At 37.5% G+C, this 12,582-nt stretch overlaps 1 protein-coding gene across 3 annotated transcripts in view; it reads right to left on the bottom strand.

Annotated features, from left to right (window-relative positions):
* LOC133537042 (high affinity cationic amino acid transporter 1-like) overlaps positions 1-12,582 on the bottom strand; it is a 45,080-nt gene that overhangs the window by 9,062 nt on the left and 23,436 nt on the right. For all 3 annotated transcript variants that reach the window (XM_061877868.1, XM_061877867.1, XM_061877866.1), the window contains exons 4-7: positions 11,321-11,492; positions 11,099-11,232; positions 1,064-1,286; positions 854-993 (exon numbers count right to left, since the gene is read on the bottom strand). In XM_061877868.1, the coding sequence (XP_061733852.1) occupies positions 854-993; positions 1,064-1,286; positions 11,099-11,232; positions 11,321-11,492 (669 nt within the window). The remainder of the gene's footprint in view (positions 1-853; positions 994-1,063; positions 1,287-11,098; positions 11,233-11,320; positions 11,493-12,582) is intronic.

Raw genomic sequence — 12,582 nt, 5'->3', positions numbered from 1 at the left:
CAAAATAATGGTAAACGGAGAGAAAAGGGGTGTGTTGTTGCAGTTGGATTGTAACTAAATAGGGAAGGTGTTACTGCACCTGTACGGTGGTAATTAAAGAGAGTAGGGGAGTGTTATTGCAGCTAAATAAGGGTAATTAGAGAGACACAGGGAGTGTTGTTGCAGCTGGATGATGGTAACTAAATGGGGAAGGTGTTACTAGGGCTGGCCAGAGTAGGGGAGTGTTGTTGCAACTAAATAATGGTAAATAAAGAGAAAAGGGTTGTGTTGTTGCAGTTGGATTGTAACTAAATAGGGAAGGTGTTACTGTGGCTTGACGGTGGTAATAAAAGTGTAGGGGAGTGTTATTGCAGCTAAATAATAGTAATTAGAGAGAAAAGGGGAGTGCTGTCGCGGCTGGATGATGATAACTATGGTATGGTATTTATGGTCATTGCACAAGTTCTACAAAATTTTGTTTTCAGCAAATAGATCATGATAACTAAATAGGAAATGTGTTAATGCGGCTGGACGGTGGTAATTAGAGAGTAGGGGAATCTTATTGCAGCCAAATTGTTATTAGAGAGAAAAGGGGAGTGTTGTTGCAGCTAAATGGTAATTAGAGAGAAAAGGGGAGTGTTGTTGCAGCTGGATGATGGTAATAAATAGGGAAGGTGTGACTGCGGCCAGACGGTGGTAATTCAAGAGAGTAGGGGAGTCTTATTGCAGCTAAATAATGGCAATTAGAGGGGAAAGGAGAGTGTTGCTGCAGCTGGATGATGGTAACCAATTAGGCTGGACGGTGGCAATTAAAGAGAGATGTGGAGTGTTATTCAACTTTAGGATTGGATGGAAAGTCCACTTGTGAGCTCACCCGCTAAGACCCCGGCCGTCACGGTGGCCACAAAAGGCGTCTTGGTGCGCTCGTTGATGGTGGAGAAACATTTGAAGAGGAGGCCATCTTGTGCCATGGCCCACATGACCCTGGTCATGGGGAACATGGCTCCCAGCAGACTACGGCAACAGACCAAAGGTTAGTCATGTTTCATACTGAGCTAAGATCAAAGACTTTGCACAGCGCCACCTGGTGGACAAGGCGCAGAGCGAGCCCACAGCCACGGCGTAGGTGACGCCCACCCAGCCCAGGTGTGTGAAGGCCACGGGCAGCGGGCTGTGCTTGTCCAGCAGGTAGAAGGGGACCATGAAGGTGAGGGCCGCCGACACGCCAAAGTAGACCAGGAAGCAGACCAGCTGCGAGGTCACGATGCTGATGGGGATGGTCTTCTGCGGGTCCTTGGCCTCCTCACCTGCCACAAGACATTTGACTACTTCCTGTCCACGCTTTGATTGGCCACCAGAAATGAAACTACTTCCTGTCTGCGCTTTGATTGGCCAAAGGATATTTGACTACTTCTTGTCTACGCTTTGATTGACCACAAGACAATTGTCTATTTCCTGTCTGCGCTTTGATTGACCACAAGACAATTGTCTATTTCCTGTCTGCGCTTTGATTGACCAAAAGATATTTGACTACTTCGTGTCTACGCTTTGATTGACGACAAGACATCAGACTACTTCCTGTCTGGGCTTTGACTGCCTACTTCCTGCCTGCGCTTTGACTGACCAAACGATATTTGACTAATTCTTGTCTACGCTTTGATTGACCACAAGACAATTGTCTATTTCCTGTCTGCGCTTTGATTGACCAAAAGATATTTGACTACTTCGTGTCTACGCTTTGATTGACGACAAGACATCAGACTACTTCCTGTCTGGGCTTTGACTGCCTACTTCCTGCCTGCGCTTTGACTGACCAAACGATATTTGACTAATTCCTGTCTGCGCTTTGATTGACCAAAAGATATTTGACTACTTCTTGTCTACACTTTGATTGACCACAAGACAATTGATTACTTCTTGTCTGCGCTTTGATTGACCGCAAGACATTTGATTACTTCCTATCTGCGCTTTGATCGGCGACAAGGCATATGACAACTTCCTGTCTGTGCTTTGATTGACCAAAAGATATTTGACTACTTCCTGTCTGCGCTTTGATTGACCACAAGACATTTGATTACTTCCTATCTGCGCTTTGATCGTCCACAAGACATATGACTACTTCCTGTCTGTGGTTTGATTGACCAAAAGATATTTGACTACTTCCTGTCCGCGCTGTTTGGCCACAAGACATTTGACTACTTCCTGTCTGTGCTTCAATTGGCCTACATTTTCAACCATATTTTTGTTTACTGTGAGATGCTTCTGTATTATATGTGGTCACAAATTAACGGGAAAAAAATATATTAAATTGTGTTTTATTAATATTAAACTCTTCAAATCTCATCAGTGTATCTTTTAGTCAGTGATATTTCCTTTTTTTATGAATGGGAATTGAAAAATCATAAAATTGTTTACTTTTTGTTATGAAACACATAAATAAATAAAAAAATAAAGCCTTCTTTTTAGTTTAGCCTTTATAGGTTAAAGAGCAATAACTAGCTCTTGAAAAAATAGCGGTTTCATTTTCACTTTCGATTTCGTATAACAAAAATAAAAATAATTAATGGACTAATCAGACAAAATCACATAAATAATACATCTTTAAATAATTTTCTGTTTAATTATAATAGATAAATGTGAAGACAAATGTTATTAAATGTCATTAATTTATAAAAAAAAAAAAAAAATTGTAAAAGCACACCTAACAAATTATGTTTTGATTTGATTATTTCATTATTAATTAATGATTTCTTGATTTCTTGAAATATTTAATACAAGCAATTTCCCAGAAAGCACCAGTTTATTCTCCTCCAAGTCCATGTTTGTAAACACTTCCAGGGTTCCTGTTAGCCCCGCCCACTGACTTTGATGGCTGAAACTGTCGGATTAAATAAATTCATTTCTTAATATTATCGAAAAAATCATTAAGTCATTAAATAAACAAATCATGAAATAAATGATCAAATAATTGAATTTACTTTTACATTCTATAGTTGAGACATTTATTTTTATGTGTATCATTCAATTTAGAAATAATGACAGGTTTGAGTACTGAATATTTCATTTTGTCCCATTTGACAATCCATTAGTTTCTTGTCTTTAAAACCATGAAAGGTTTCAAATACCGTATAAAACAAATCTGTTTTTGGTCTGTTTTTGTTGTTGTTTCTGAAGGACTGCTTGGAGTGTAGGAGTGTTTTCACGCATAGTTGTACTTGCTATCGTAATGTAATCAAGCTAGCGTCGCTAGCATAACCTAATAAGCTTTATGCCAACACATTTACGAGTGTCTGTGTTAGTATTATTAACTTACAATGGCATACTTTTTGTATTGTTGCAGTTTCACAAATTCCTCAGTAAATTTACCAAAACGTCAATGTGGAGTTATTGAGTCTGTTTAGCTGATTGGAGAGTTCTGACCATGACTTCTGTTTTGTTTGATAAATCGTTTTACTGCCGTGTTATAGACACCGTTTGGAAACAATTAAGTTGTGTAAATTAACATTTACAAAATATTTCTGTGTAAATAACTCATTTCACAACGTATATATCTGTGGCTAATAATGCGGTGCGGCTAATATATGGAAAATACAATTTGGTGGGTGCGACTTATCCACAATCACACTCGATAATCCAAAACATATGGTACTTGTTTATAAAAACTGTGCTTAGTTTTTAATTAATACTTAGGGCTACTACACAACTGTATTTTAATATTGGTCAATATGGTGGTACTTGGAGAGCTAAGTGTTTTCAAAGGTTCAGAACCACTGTCTTAGTATGTTTGTAAACATGAACACACACACACACACACACACACACACACACACACACACACACACACACACACACACACACACACACACACGCACGCACATTATTGCATGTTTATATACAGTCGCCATCAAAAGTTTACATACACTTGTAAAGAAGATGATGTCATGGCTGTCTTAAGTTTCCAATAATTTCTACAACTCTTATTTTTTTTTGCTAAAGTGATTGGAGCACATACTTGTTGGTCACAAAAAACATTCATGAAGTTTTTATTATTATTTTTTTTTATTATTATGGGTCTACTGAAAATGTGACCAAATCTGCTGGGTCAAAAGTATACATACAGCCAGAGGTGGGACCAAGTCATTGTTTTGCATGTCATAAGTAAGTCTCAAGTCTTTGCCCTCAAGTCCCGAGTCAAGTCCCGAGTCAAGACAGGCAAGTCCCGAGTCAAGTCCAAAGGCAAGACTGGAAAGTCTCAAGTCAAGTCCCAAGTCCTGTATTTTGAGTTTTGGGTCCTTTCAAGTCCTTTTAACCACAGACTAATATATTTACAAAGATTGTATAAGCTTTTAAAACTCTGTATTTATAGGTTAAAACAGGTGCATTTGAAATTGCAGAGAAAAAAAAGTGCTTACATTGCACTTCATAATAGCACTATTAACCAGTTATTTTAAACATTTAGCTCATTCCTTTACAGAATAAACACATTTGAAAGAACAAGTGCAACTGTACTTTTTTGCACAAAAGTGTTAACATTGTATTTCCACGGCACATTGCATTGTAACTAGTTCCACAGCAGTTTCTATTCTGTTCTTACCTTATCTCATTGAACTCATCTCATAATGAATGTGTTTTGATGTATGCGTAAACATGAAAAACATAACAAAAACATGAACATAACAATGAACAGAGTTGTACTTTTTAAATGTCAGGGACCTATGCAATTTGTACACATATACGTAATATAGTATACATTTTAATTTACCTTTATTTGACTATGTTTGTCTTTTTGTAGGTGGCTAAAATACACGGTGCTGCTGACCGCCGTCTAACGTTACGTTACTGTGTGTGACTAACGTAACGTTATGTGTAGGTACCTCATGCAACCCTGCTTAAAACAAAATCACTTGACAAAAAGTATGAATAAGGTAGCGAACTGCAGTGGACGCAACAGATTGCCGTGTTTGCAACAACGTTATGACCATAGACATCTTATTAGTAAATGCAGCATTGGCTACTGCAACGCGAGAAATTCGGCCGCCATCTTGAAGTGGTGATGAATAGCCGGCGTGCAGCCTAAACTGACAGTTGACAGGTAGAAAATAAAGATTTGTTAAGCGTTTTCCTGCTCAAATGAGTGGACTGTTGAAAATCGGAACCGGGGAATTACTTTTCACAAGTAATATTTAACATGAACTTACAATTAAATTTTGTGAAAAGAATATCACCAGAGAGTTGAGAAGGAGCAAAGATCTTCAATATTTGTATGTGAAAATCACAAAGAAATCTTCTGGAGGAAGATGACCCCCTACAGGGGTTTGGTTTACAAACTTTCAGCCCCACCTAAAACAAAATTCACCATCCACCACTAATTGTAACCAGGAATAAATCTTCAAGTAACAATATTGAAATACTAACATTGTTGGGTAAGACAGAATTTGGTTTTATTCTGAATCCAGTGAAACAGATTGGTGGTTTTAACCATACTTGCCAACCCTCCCAGATTTTCCGGGAGACTCCTGAAATTCAGCGCCTCTCCCGAAAACCTCCCGGGAAAAATTTTCCTCCCGAAAATCTCCCGAAATTCAGGCCGAGCTGGAGGCCACGCCCCCTCCAGCTCCATGCAGACCTGACTCAGCAATGTTGTGACCCTCTTAAACAGGACAATACTGCCATCTACTGTACATAGAATAGAATAGAATAGAATAGAATGTACTTTATTGATCCCTGTGCGAAATTCAGCACCACAGTTCACACACAATAAACAATGATAATAATAAATAATATCATATATATATTATATATATAATATATGAATAATATAAATATATTCTACATATATTCTACATTTAAGTGCAGTCAAGGAACATATGCATTAGGGAGTCTGTTCTGAAGCCCAGAGTAGAGACGTAACTTCATCACGTTGCATGGTGATTGACACCAACCCAATATATTACACCCTCGACGACCAAAATGAAGAAATACGTTCGCAAGTTCCAGAACTAATGGAAACAAGAATTTCAGTTTATCCAGGAGAGTTCGAAGGGGAAGGGGTTTGTTGCCTGTAAATTTTGTAGAACAGACTTCTCCATTGAACACTGTGGCCAAACGGATATACTCAGTCATAAACGGTCAGCGAAGCATAAAGTGTCCACAGCGCAGCATCGTACACAACCGAGTATTAAGGGCCACCTCGCAAAATGGAGACCCGATGGTGTAACTTGTGCTGAGACAAAGATGGCTATGCTGATAGCTGGAAGCAACATCCCGTTCTCATTTGCGGATGTCTACAACAAATCCGCGAAGAATATGTCCCCGGATTCGGAGATAATCGCCAGTACGCAAATAGCAGAACAAAGGTTACTCAAATAGTGAGAGGTAAGTGTTTTTTTTTTTTTTTAGTAACCAGCAAGCACAGTAGTTAGTAGAAAAACTATGTTTTTATTACTATGTATTTAATAGGTGCCGTCAAAAATTCAACTATTTATTTTATTTATATATATAATATAATAAATATATATAGCTATAATTCACTGAAAGTCAAGTATTTCATGCATGTACTGTATATATATTTGTATATATATATATGAAATACTCGAGTTGGTGAATTATACTCCTCCCCTCTTAACCACGCCCCCCACCCCATCCACGCCCCCCGAAATCGGAGGTCTCAAGGTTGGCAAGTATGGTTTTAACAGATATAAAGACTTTCAGGTGTTGATATATGTTCAAGTATTTGGCAGACGCTTTTATCCAAAGCGACATACATAAAAAATACATATACAACAATCACTGTAAACATGATCATTTAAGGGAACAATGTAATACAAAATATCAATGCATAGTGTCAAGACAGAATAAACTCTCTGCTGCTGCAGCAACAGAGATACAGTCTATAGGTCCCTAAGATATATAGATATCTAATGTATTCATACATTGTTTATGTAGGATATACACATGTATATATAACCTAATCAAATTGTTTCTTCAATTTATTTAAAAATAGCTGACCGTTTTTTCCCCGCATCTCTGGGATTATATTCCCAGTTTTGATCTCGGACATCAGGTCACTTATAGCAAATAAGAATATTATATTACTGTTAAGCAAACTATGAATAATAAAACACGCCGAAACATGTGTCCTTTATCATAGCTACACGTATGACAATGAAAACGCGTGAAAATCAGTGGTATTCAATGAGGTAAGATGAATTAAATGTTCCTGCCAAATGATTTGCACTGAGTGGAGCGGATCACCACTCCTAGATGGCGGCCCCGCGTCTCGTCAGCGACAGTAGACAGTAGCGCTCGATGCTGCGTCTACTTAGAAGATGTCTATGATTAAAACATTAGCAGTGAGTTTACAGCCTCACTGATTTAACTACACAGCAAATAAAAGTTATGTTACTCAGCCAATAAACGTTAGCTTACATTCAAAACGTACCCTTCTTTATTCATCTTCAAATGTCGAACAAAGTTGGAAGTTGTTGTGTCTCCGTCTGTAATCTTCAAACCGCATGTTTTGCATACTGAAATTCAGTTTTTTCTTGACCAACTCGTAGTTTAAATACCCGAACAAAACTATTTTTGGCATAAGTTTTCCTCACTGGCGCGTTGTTTGACAGCTCTTCGTCGTTGATTGTCCTGCAATTTGATTGGCTAAATGCTGTGGGATGAAAACAATGTGGATGTAATTTGATTGGATGTTGGACTGACAGGCAGCACACACGCTGACAGACACACATGTACACAATGAAAGATACAGAGCGCTCCTGAATAACTTTTTAATCTTTGGGTTTTGGGGAAAGTAGCAAGTCTTCTCAAGTCAAAAGGTTCAAATCCAAGTGAAGTCACAAGTCATTGATGTTAAAGTCTAAGTCGAGTTGCAAGTCTCTTTACATTTTGTCAAGTCAAGTCAGAAGTCATCACATTCATGACTCGAGTCTGACTCGAGTCCAAGTCATGTGACTCGAGTCCACACCTCTACATACAGCAATGTTAATATTTGCTTACATGTCCCTTGGCAAGTTTCACTGCAATAAGGCGCTTCTGGTAGCCACCCACAAGCTTCTGGTTGAATATTTGACCACTCCTCTTGACAAAATTGGTGCAGTTAAGCTAAATTTGTTGGTGTTCTGACATGGACTTGTTTCTTCAGCATTGTACACTTTTTTTAAGTCAGGACTTTGGGACGACCATTCTAAAACCTTAATTCTAGCCTGATTTATCCATTCCTTTACCACTTTTGACATGTGTTTGGGGTCATTGTCCTGTTGGAACACTCAACTGCGCCCAGGACCCAACCTCCGGGCTGATGATTTTAGGTGAAAGGCCTCACCTTTTCTCCTCCAAACATATTGCTGAGTATTGTGGCCAAACAGGTCAATCTTTGTTTCATCTGACAACAGAACTTTCCTCCAGAAGGTCTTATCTTTGTCCATGTGATGCCGGAAGAAACAAAAATTGTCTGGACAATGCAGAAGACCAAGTTTATGTCAGAAAACCAACAAGTCTAGCTGAACTGCACCAATTTTGTCAAGACGAGAGGTCAAAAATTCAAGCAGAAGCTTGTGGCTGGCTACAAAAGCGCCTTATAGCAGTGAAACAAGCCAAGGGACATGTAACCAAATAATAACAATGCTGTATGTATAGCTGATTTGGTCACATCTTCAGTAGACTCATAATACATTCATAAAGAACCAAACAGCATGAATGTTTTTTGTGACCAACAAGTATGTGCTCCAATCACTGTATCACAAAAAAATAAAGAGTTGTAGAAATGATTGGAAATGCAAGACAGCCATGACATTATGTTCTTTACAAGTGTATTTAAACTTTTGAACTATATATATATATATATATACATATACATATATATACATATATATATATATATATATGTATTATAAATGTATAAATATGCATATGTATACCTATATACACATACAAATGTGTATATAGGTATATATATGTGTATTTATACATTTGTATTAATATATATATATATTTACATACAAGCATACATATATACATATACACATAGTATATATATATATATATATATATATATATATATATATATATATATATATATATATATATATATATATATATATATATATAGTGTAAATGGTAAATAAAAATAGAATACAATGATTTGCAAATCCTTTTCAACTTACCGGTATTATCAATTGAATAGACTGTAAAGACAATATATTTAATGTTCACACTGGAAAACTTTGTTGTTTTTTGCAAATAGTAGCTAATTTGGAATTTGATGCCTGCAACATGTTACAAAAAAGCCGGCACAAGTGGCAAAAAAGACTGAGAACATTGAGGAATGCTGATCAAACACTTATTTGGAACATCCCACATGTGAACAGGCGAATTGGGAACAGGTGGGTGCCATGATTGGGTATAAAAGCAGCTTCCATGAAATGCTCAGTCGTTCACAAACAAGGATGGGGCGAGGGTCACCACTTTGTCAACAAATGCCCGAGCAAATTGTCCAACAGTTTAAGAACAACATTTCTCAACGAGCTATTGCAAGGAATTTAGGGATTTCACCATCTATGGTCCGTAATATCATCAAATGTTCAGAGAATCTGGAAAAATCACTGGACGTAAGCGATGGTACTACGGACCTTTGATCCCCTAGGCGGTACCACATCAAAAAGCGACACCAGTGTGTAAAGGATATCACCACATGGGCTCAGGAACACTTCAGAAAACCACTGTCAGTAAATACAGTTCGTGTCTACGTCTGTAAGTGCAAGTTATAACACTACTTTTCAAAGCCAAAGCTATTTATCAACAACACCCAGAAACGCCACCGGCTTCGTTGGGCCCGAGCTCATCTACGATGGACTGATGCAAAGTGGAAAAGTGTTCTGTGGTCTGACGAGTCCACATTTCAAATTGTTTTTGGAAACTGTGGACTTTGTGTCCTCTGGACCAAAGAGGAAAAGAACCATCCAGATTGTTATAGGCGCAAAGTTGAAAAGCCAGCATCTGTGATGGTATAGAGGTGTATTAGTGGCCAAGGCATTGGTAACTTACACATCTGTGAAGGTACCATTAATGCTGAAAGGTACATACATGTTTTTAAGCAACATGTTGCCATCCAAGCAACGTTATCATGGACGCCCCTGCTTATTTCAAAAAGACAATGCCAAGCCACATGTTATAACAGCGTGGCTTCATAAAAGAGTGCGGATATTAGACTGGCCTGCCTGTAGTCCAGACCTGTCTCCCATTAAAAATGTGTGGTGCATTATGAAGCCTAAAATACCACAAGGAAGACCTCAGACTGTTGAACAACTTGAGCTATACATAAAACAAGAATGGGTAAGAATTCCACCTGAAAAGCTTAAAAAAAGTGTCTACTCAGTTCCCAAACTGTGACGTTTTTGCAATGTGTTGCTGCCATTAAATTCGATGTTAATGATTATTTGCAAAAAAAATAGGTTTCTCAGTGTGAACATGAAATATCTTGTCTTTGCAGTCTATTCAATTAAATATAAGTTGAAAAAAAAAATGCAAATCATTGTATTCAGTTTTTTATTTACCATTTACGCAACGTGCCAACTTCACTGCTTTTGGGATATGTATAAACCTGTATACACTTACAAATAAATATATACATATTTATACATGTATATACACATAGATACATATATATAGACACATATATACATGTATATTTAAAAGTACATATACATTATATATTTATGACATATACACATATACACATATATATACACACACACACATATATACATATATACATATATATATACATACATATACATATATATATATACATATATATATACATATATATATACATACATATATATATATATATATATATATACATATATATATATATATATATATATATATATATATATATATACATATATATATATATATATATGTACATATATATATATTATATATATATACATATACATATTTACACATATATATATATATATATATATATACATATATATATATATATACATATATATATATATATATATATATATATATATACATATATATATATATATATATATATATACACACACATATATATATACTCATATCCACGTACCTGCTGTGGTGATGCATTCAAAGCCTATGAAGGCGTAGAAACACTTGGCGGCGCCAGAGAAGACTCCCTCCCAGCCAAAAGGCAAGAATCCTCCTGCTCCCAAACTCTTCTTTAGTTCTGAGTGATCCGTTCCACTGCGAGTGTGAAAAAAAGAAAAGCTATTCTTTGGTGGAGATGGAAGGCTGCTTTAGAAGCCAAGAACTTGGTGGCCCTTTCACCTACTTGGGTGAGTTGTTGATGGCGGCGCTAACGATGGCGTCGGCGTTCAGGTTCCAGTTCTTCACGTCTCCTTTGATGCAGCCCGAGATCATGACTGACACTAACACCAGGATGTTGATGCTGGTGAAAACCTTGGACAACATAGCTGACTCCTTCACGCCAAAGCTCAGCACTCCTGCAAGTGACAAGAACTGATTGATGGTAACACACTGACACTAGGGAACTTGATTGATGGTTGCACACTGACTCTAGGGAACTTGATTGATGGTTACACACTGACACTAGGGAACTTGATTGATGGTTACACACTGACACTAGGGAACTTGATTGATGGTAGCACACTGACACTAGAGAACTAGATTGATGGTTACACACTGACACTAGGGAACTTGATTGATCGTAGCACACTGACACTAGAGAACTAGATTGATTGTAGCACACTGACACTAGGGAACTTGATTGATGGTTACACACTGACACTAGGGAACTTTATTGATAGTTACACACTAACACTAGAGAACTTGATTGATGGTTGCACACAGACACTGGGGAACTTGAGCTATGATGACAATGTAAGCAGCCAGCAGCGTCACGTGACTTGGCGGGCAATTTAATGTAAAAGGAAGTTATCATTATCCACCACAAAGGGGCGATGTCAGTGTGGATATTAAAAGTCATGAGCAGACCCACACCTCAAAGCCTCATATCAGAAGGAGATCCCATCCTCTCAGGTGCAGTAATGACACTTTGATGGCTGATGGCCAGGAGAAGTGTGTAAAAAAAGATTTGGATGTGATCTAATGTCTACCAATACACCACATCTGTCAAATTGAAGGCATAAATGATGTGGCAAAATCTGGCCTGCCACATCATTCAATCTGGCCCGCCATTCAACATGGTCATCATCATTTATGTGGTCCATCACTTGAGTTATCGTGGTCATTAAAGTGGTCGGTCACGTCATTTAACGTGGTCGGTCACAGCATTTAATGTGGTCTGTCACATCATTTAGACTGACCTGTCACATCATTTAACGTGGTTGACCAAGTCATTAAATGTGGTCCGTCACTTCATTTAAATCTGTCCGTCACTTCATTTTACGTGGTCCGTGCCTTTATTTAACGTGGTCCGTCATTTCATTTAATGTGGTCCGTCATTTCATTTAAAGTGGCCTGTCACATCATTTAACGTAGTCCGTCACTTTATTTAATGTGGTCCGTCATTTCATTCATCGTGGCCCGACATTTCATTTAATGTGGTCCGTC

This window comes from Nerophis ophidion, linkage group LG18 (genome assembly GCF_033978795.1).
Source record: "Nerophis ophidion isolate RoL-2023_Sa linkage group LG18, RoL_Noph_v1.0, whole genome shotgun sequence".
Classification (NCBI taxonomy): Eukaryota; Metazoa; Chordata; class Actinopteri; order Syngnathiformes; family Syngnathidae; genus Nerophis; species Nerophis ophidion.
Note: the sequence above shows the minus strand (reverse complement) of the source record. Positions and strands in the feature narration are given on the sequence as shown.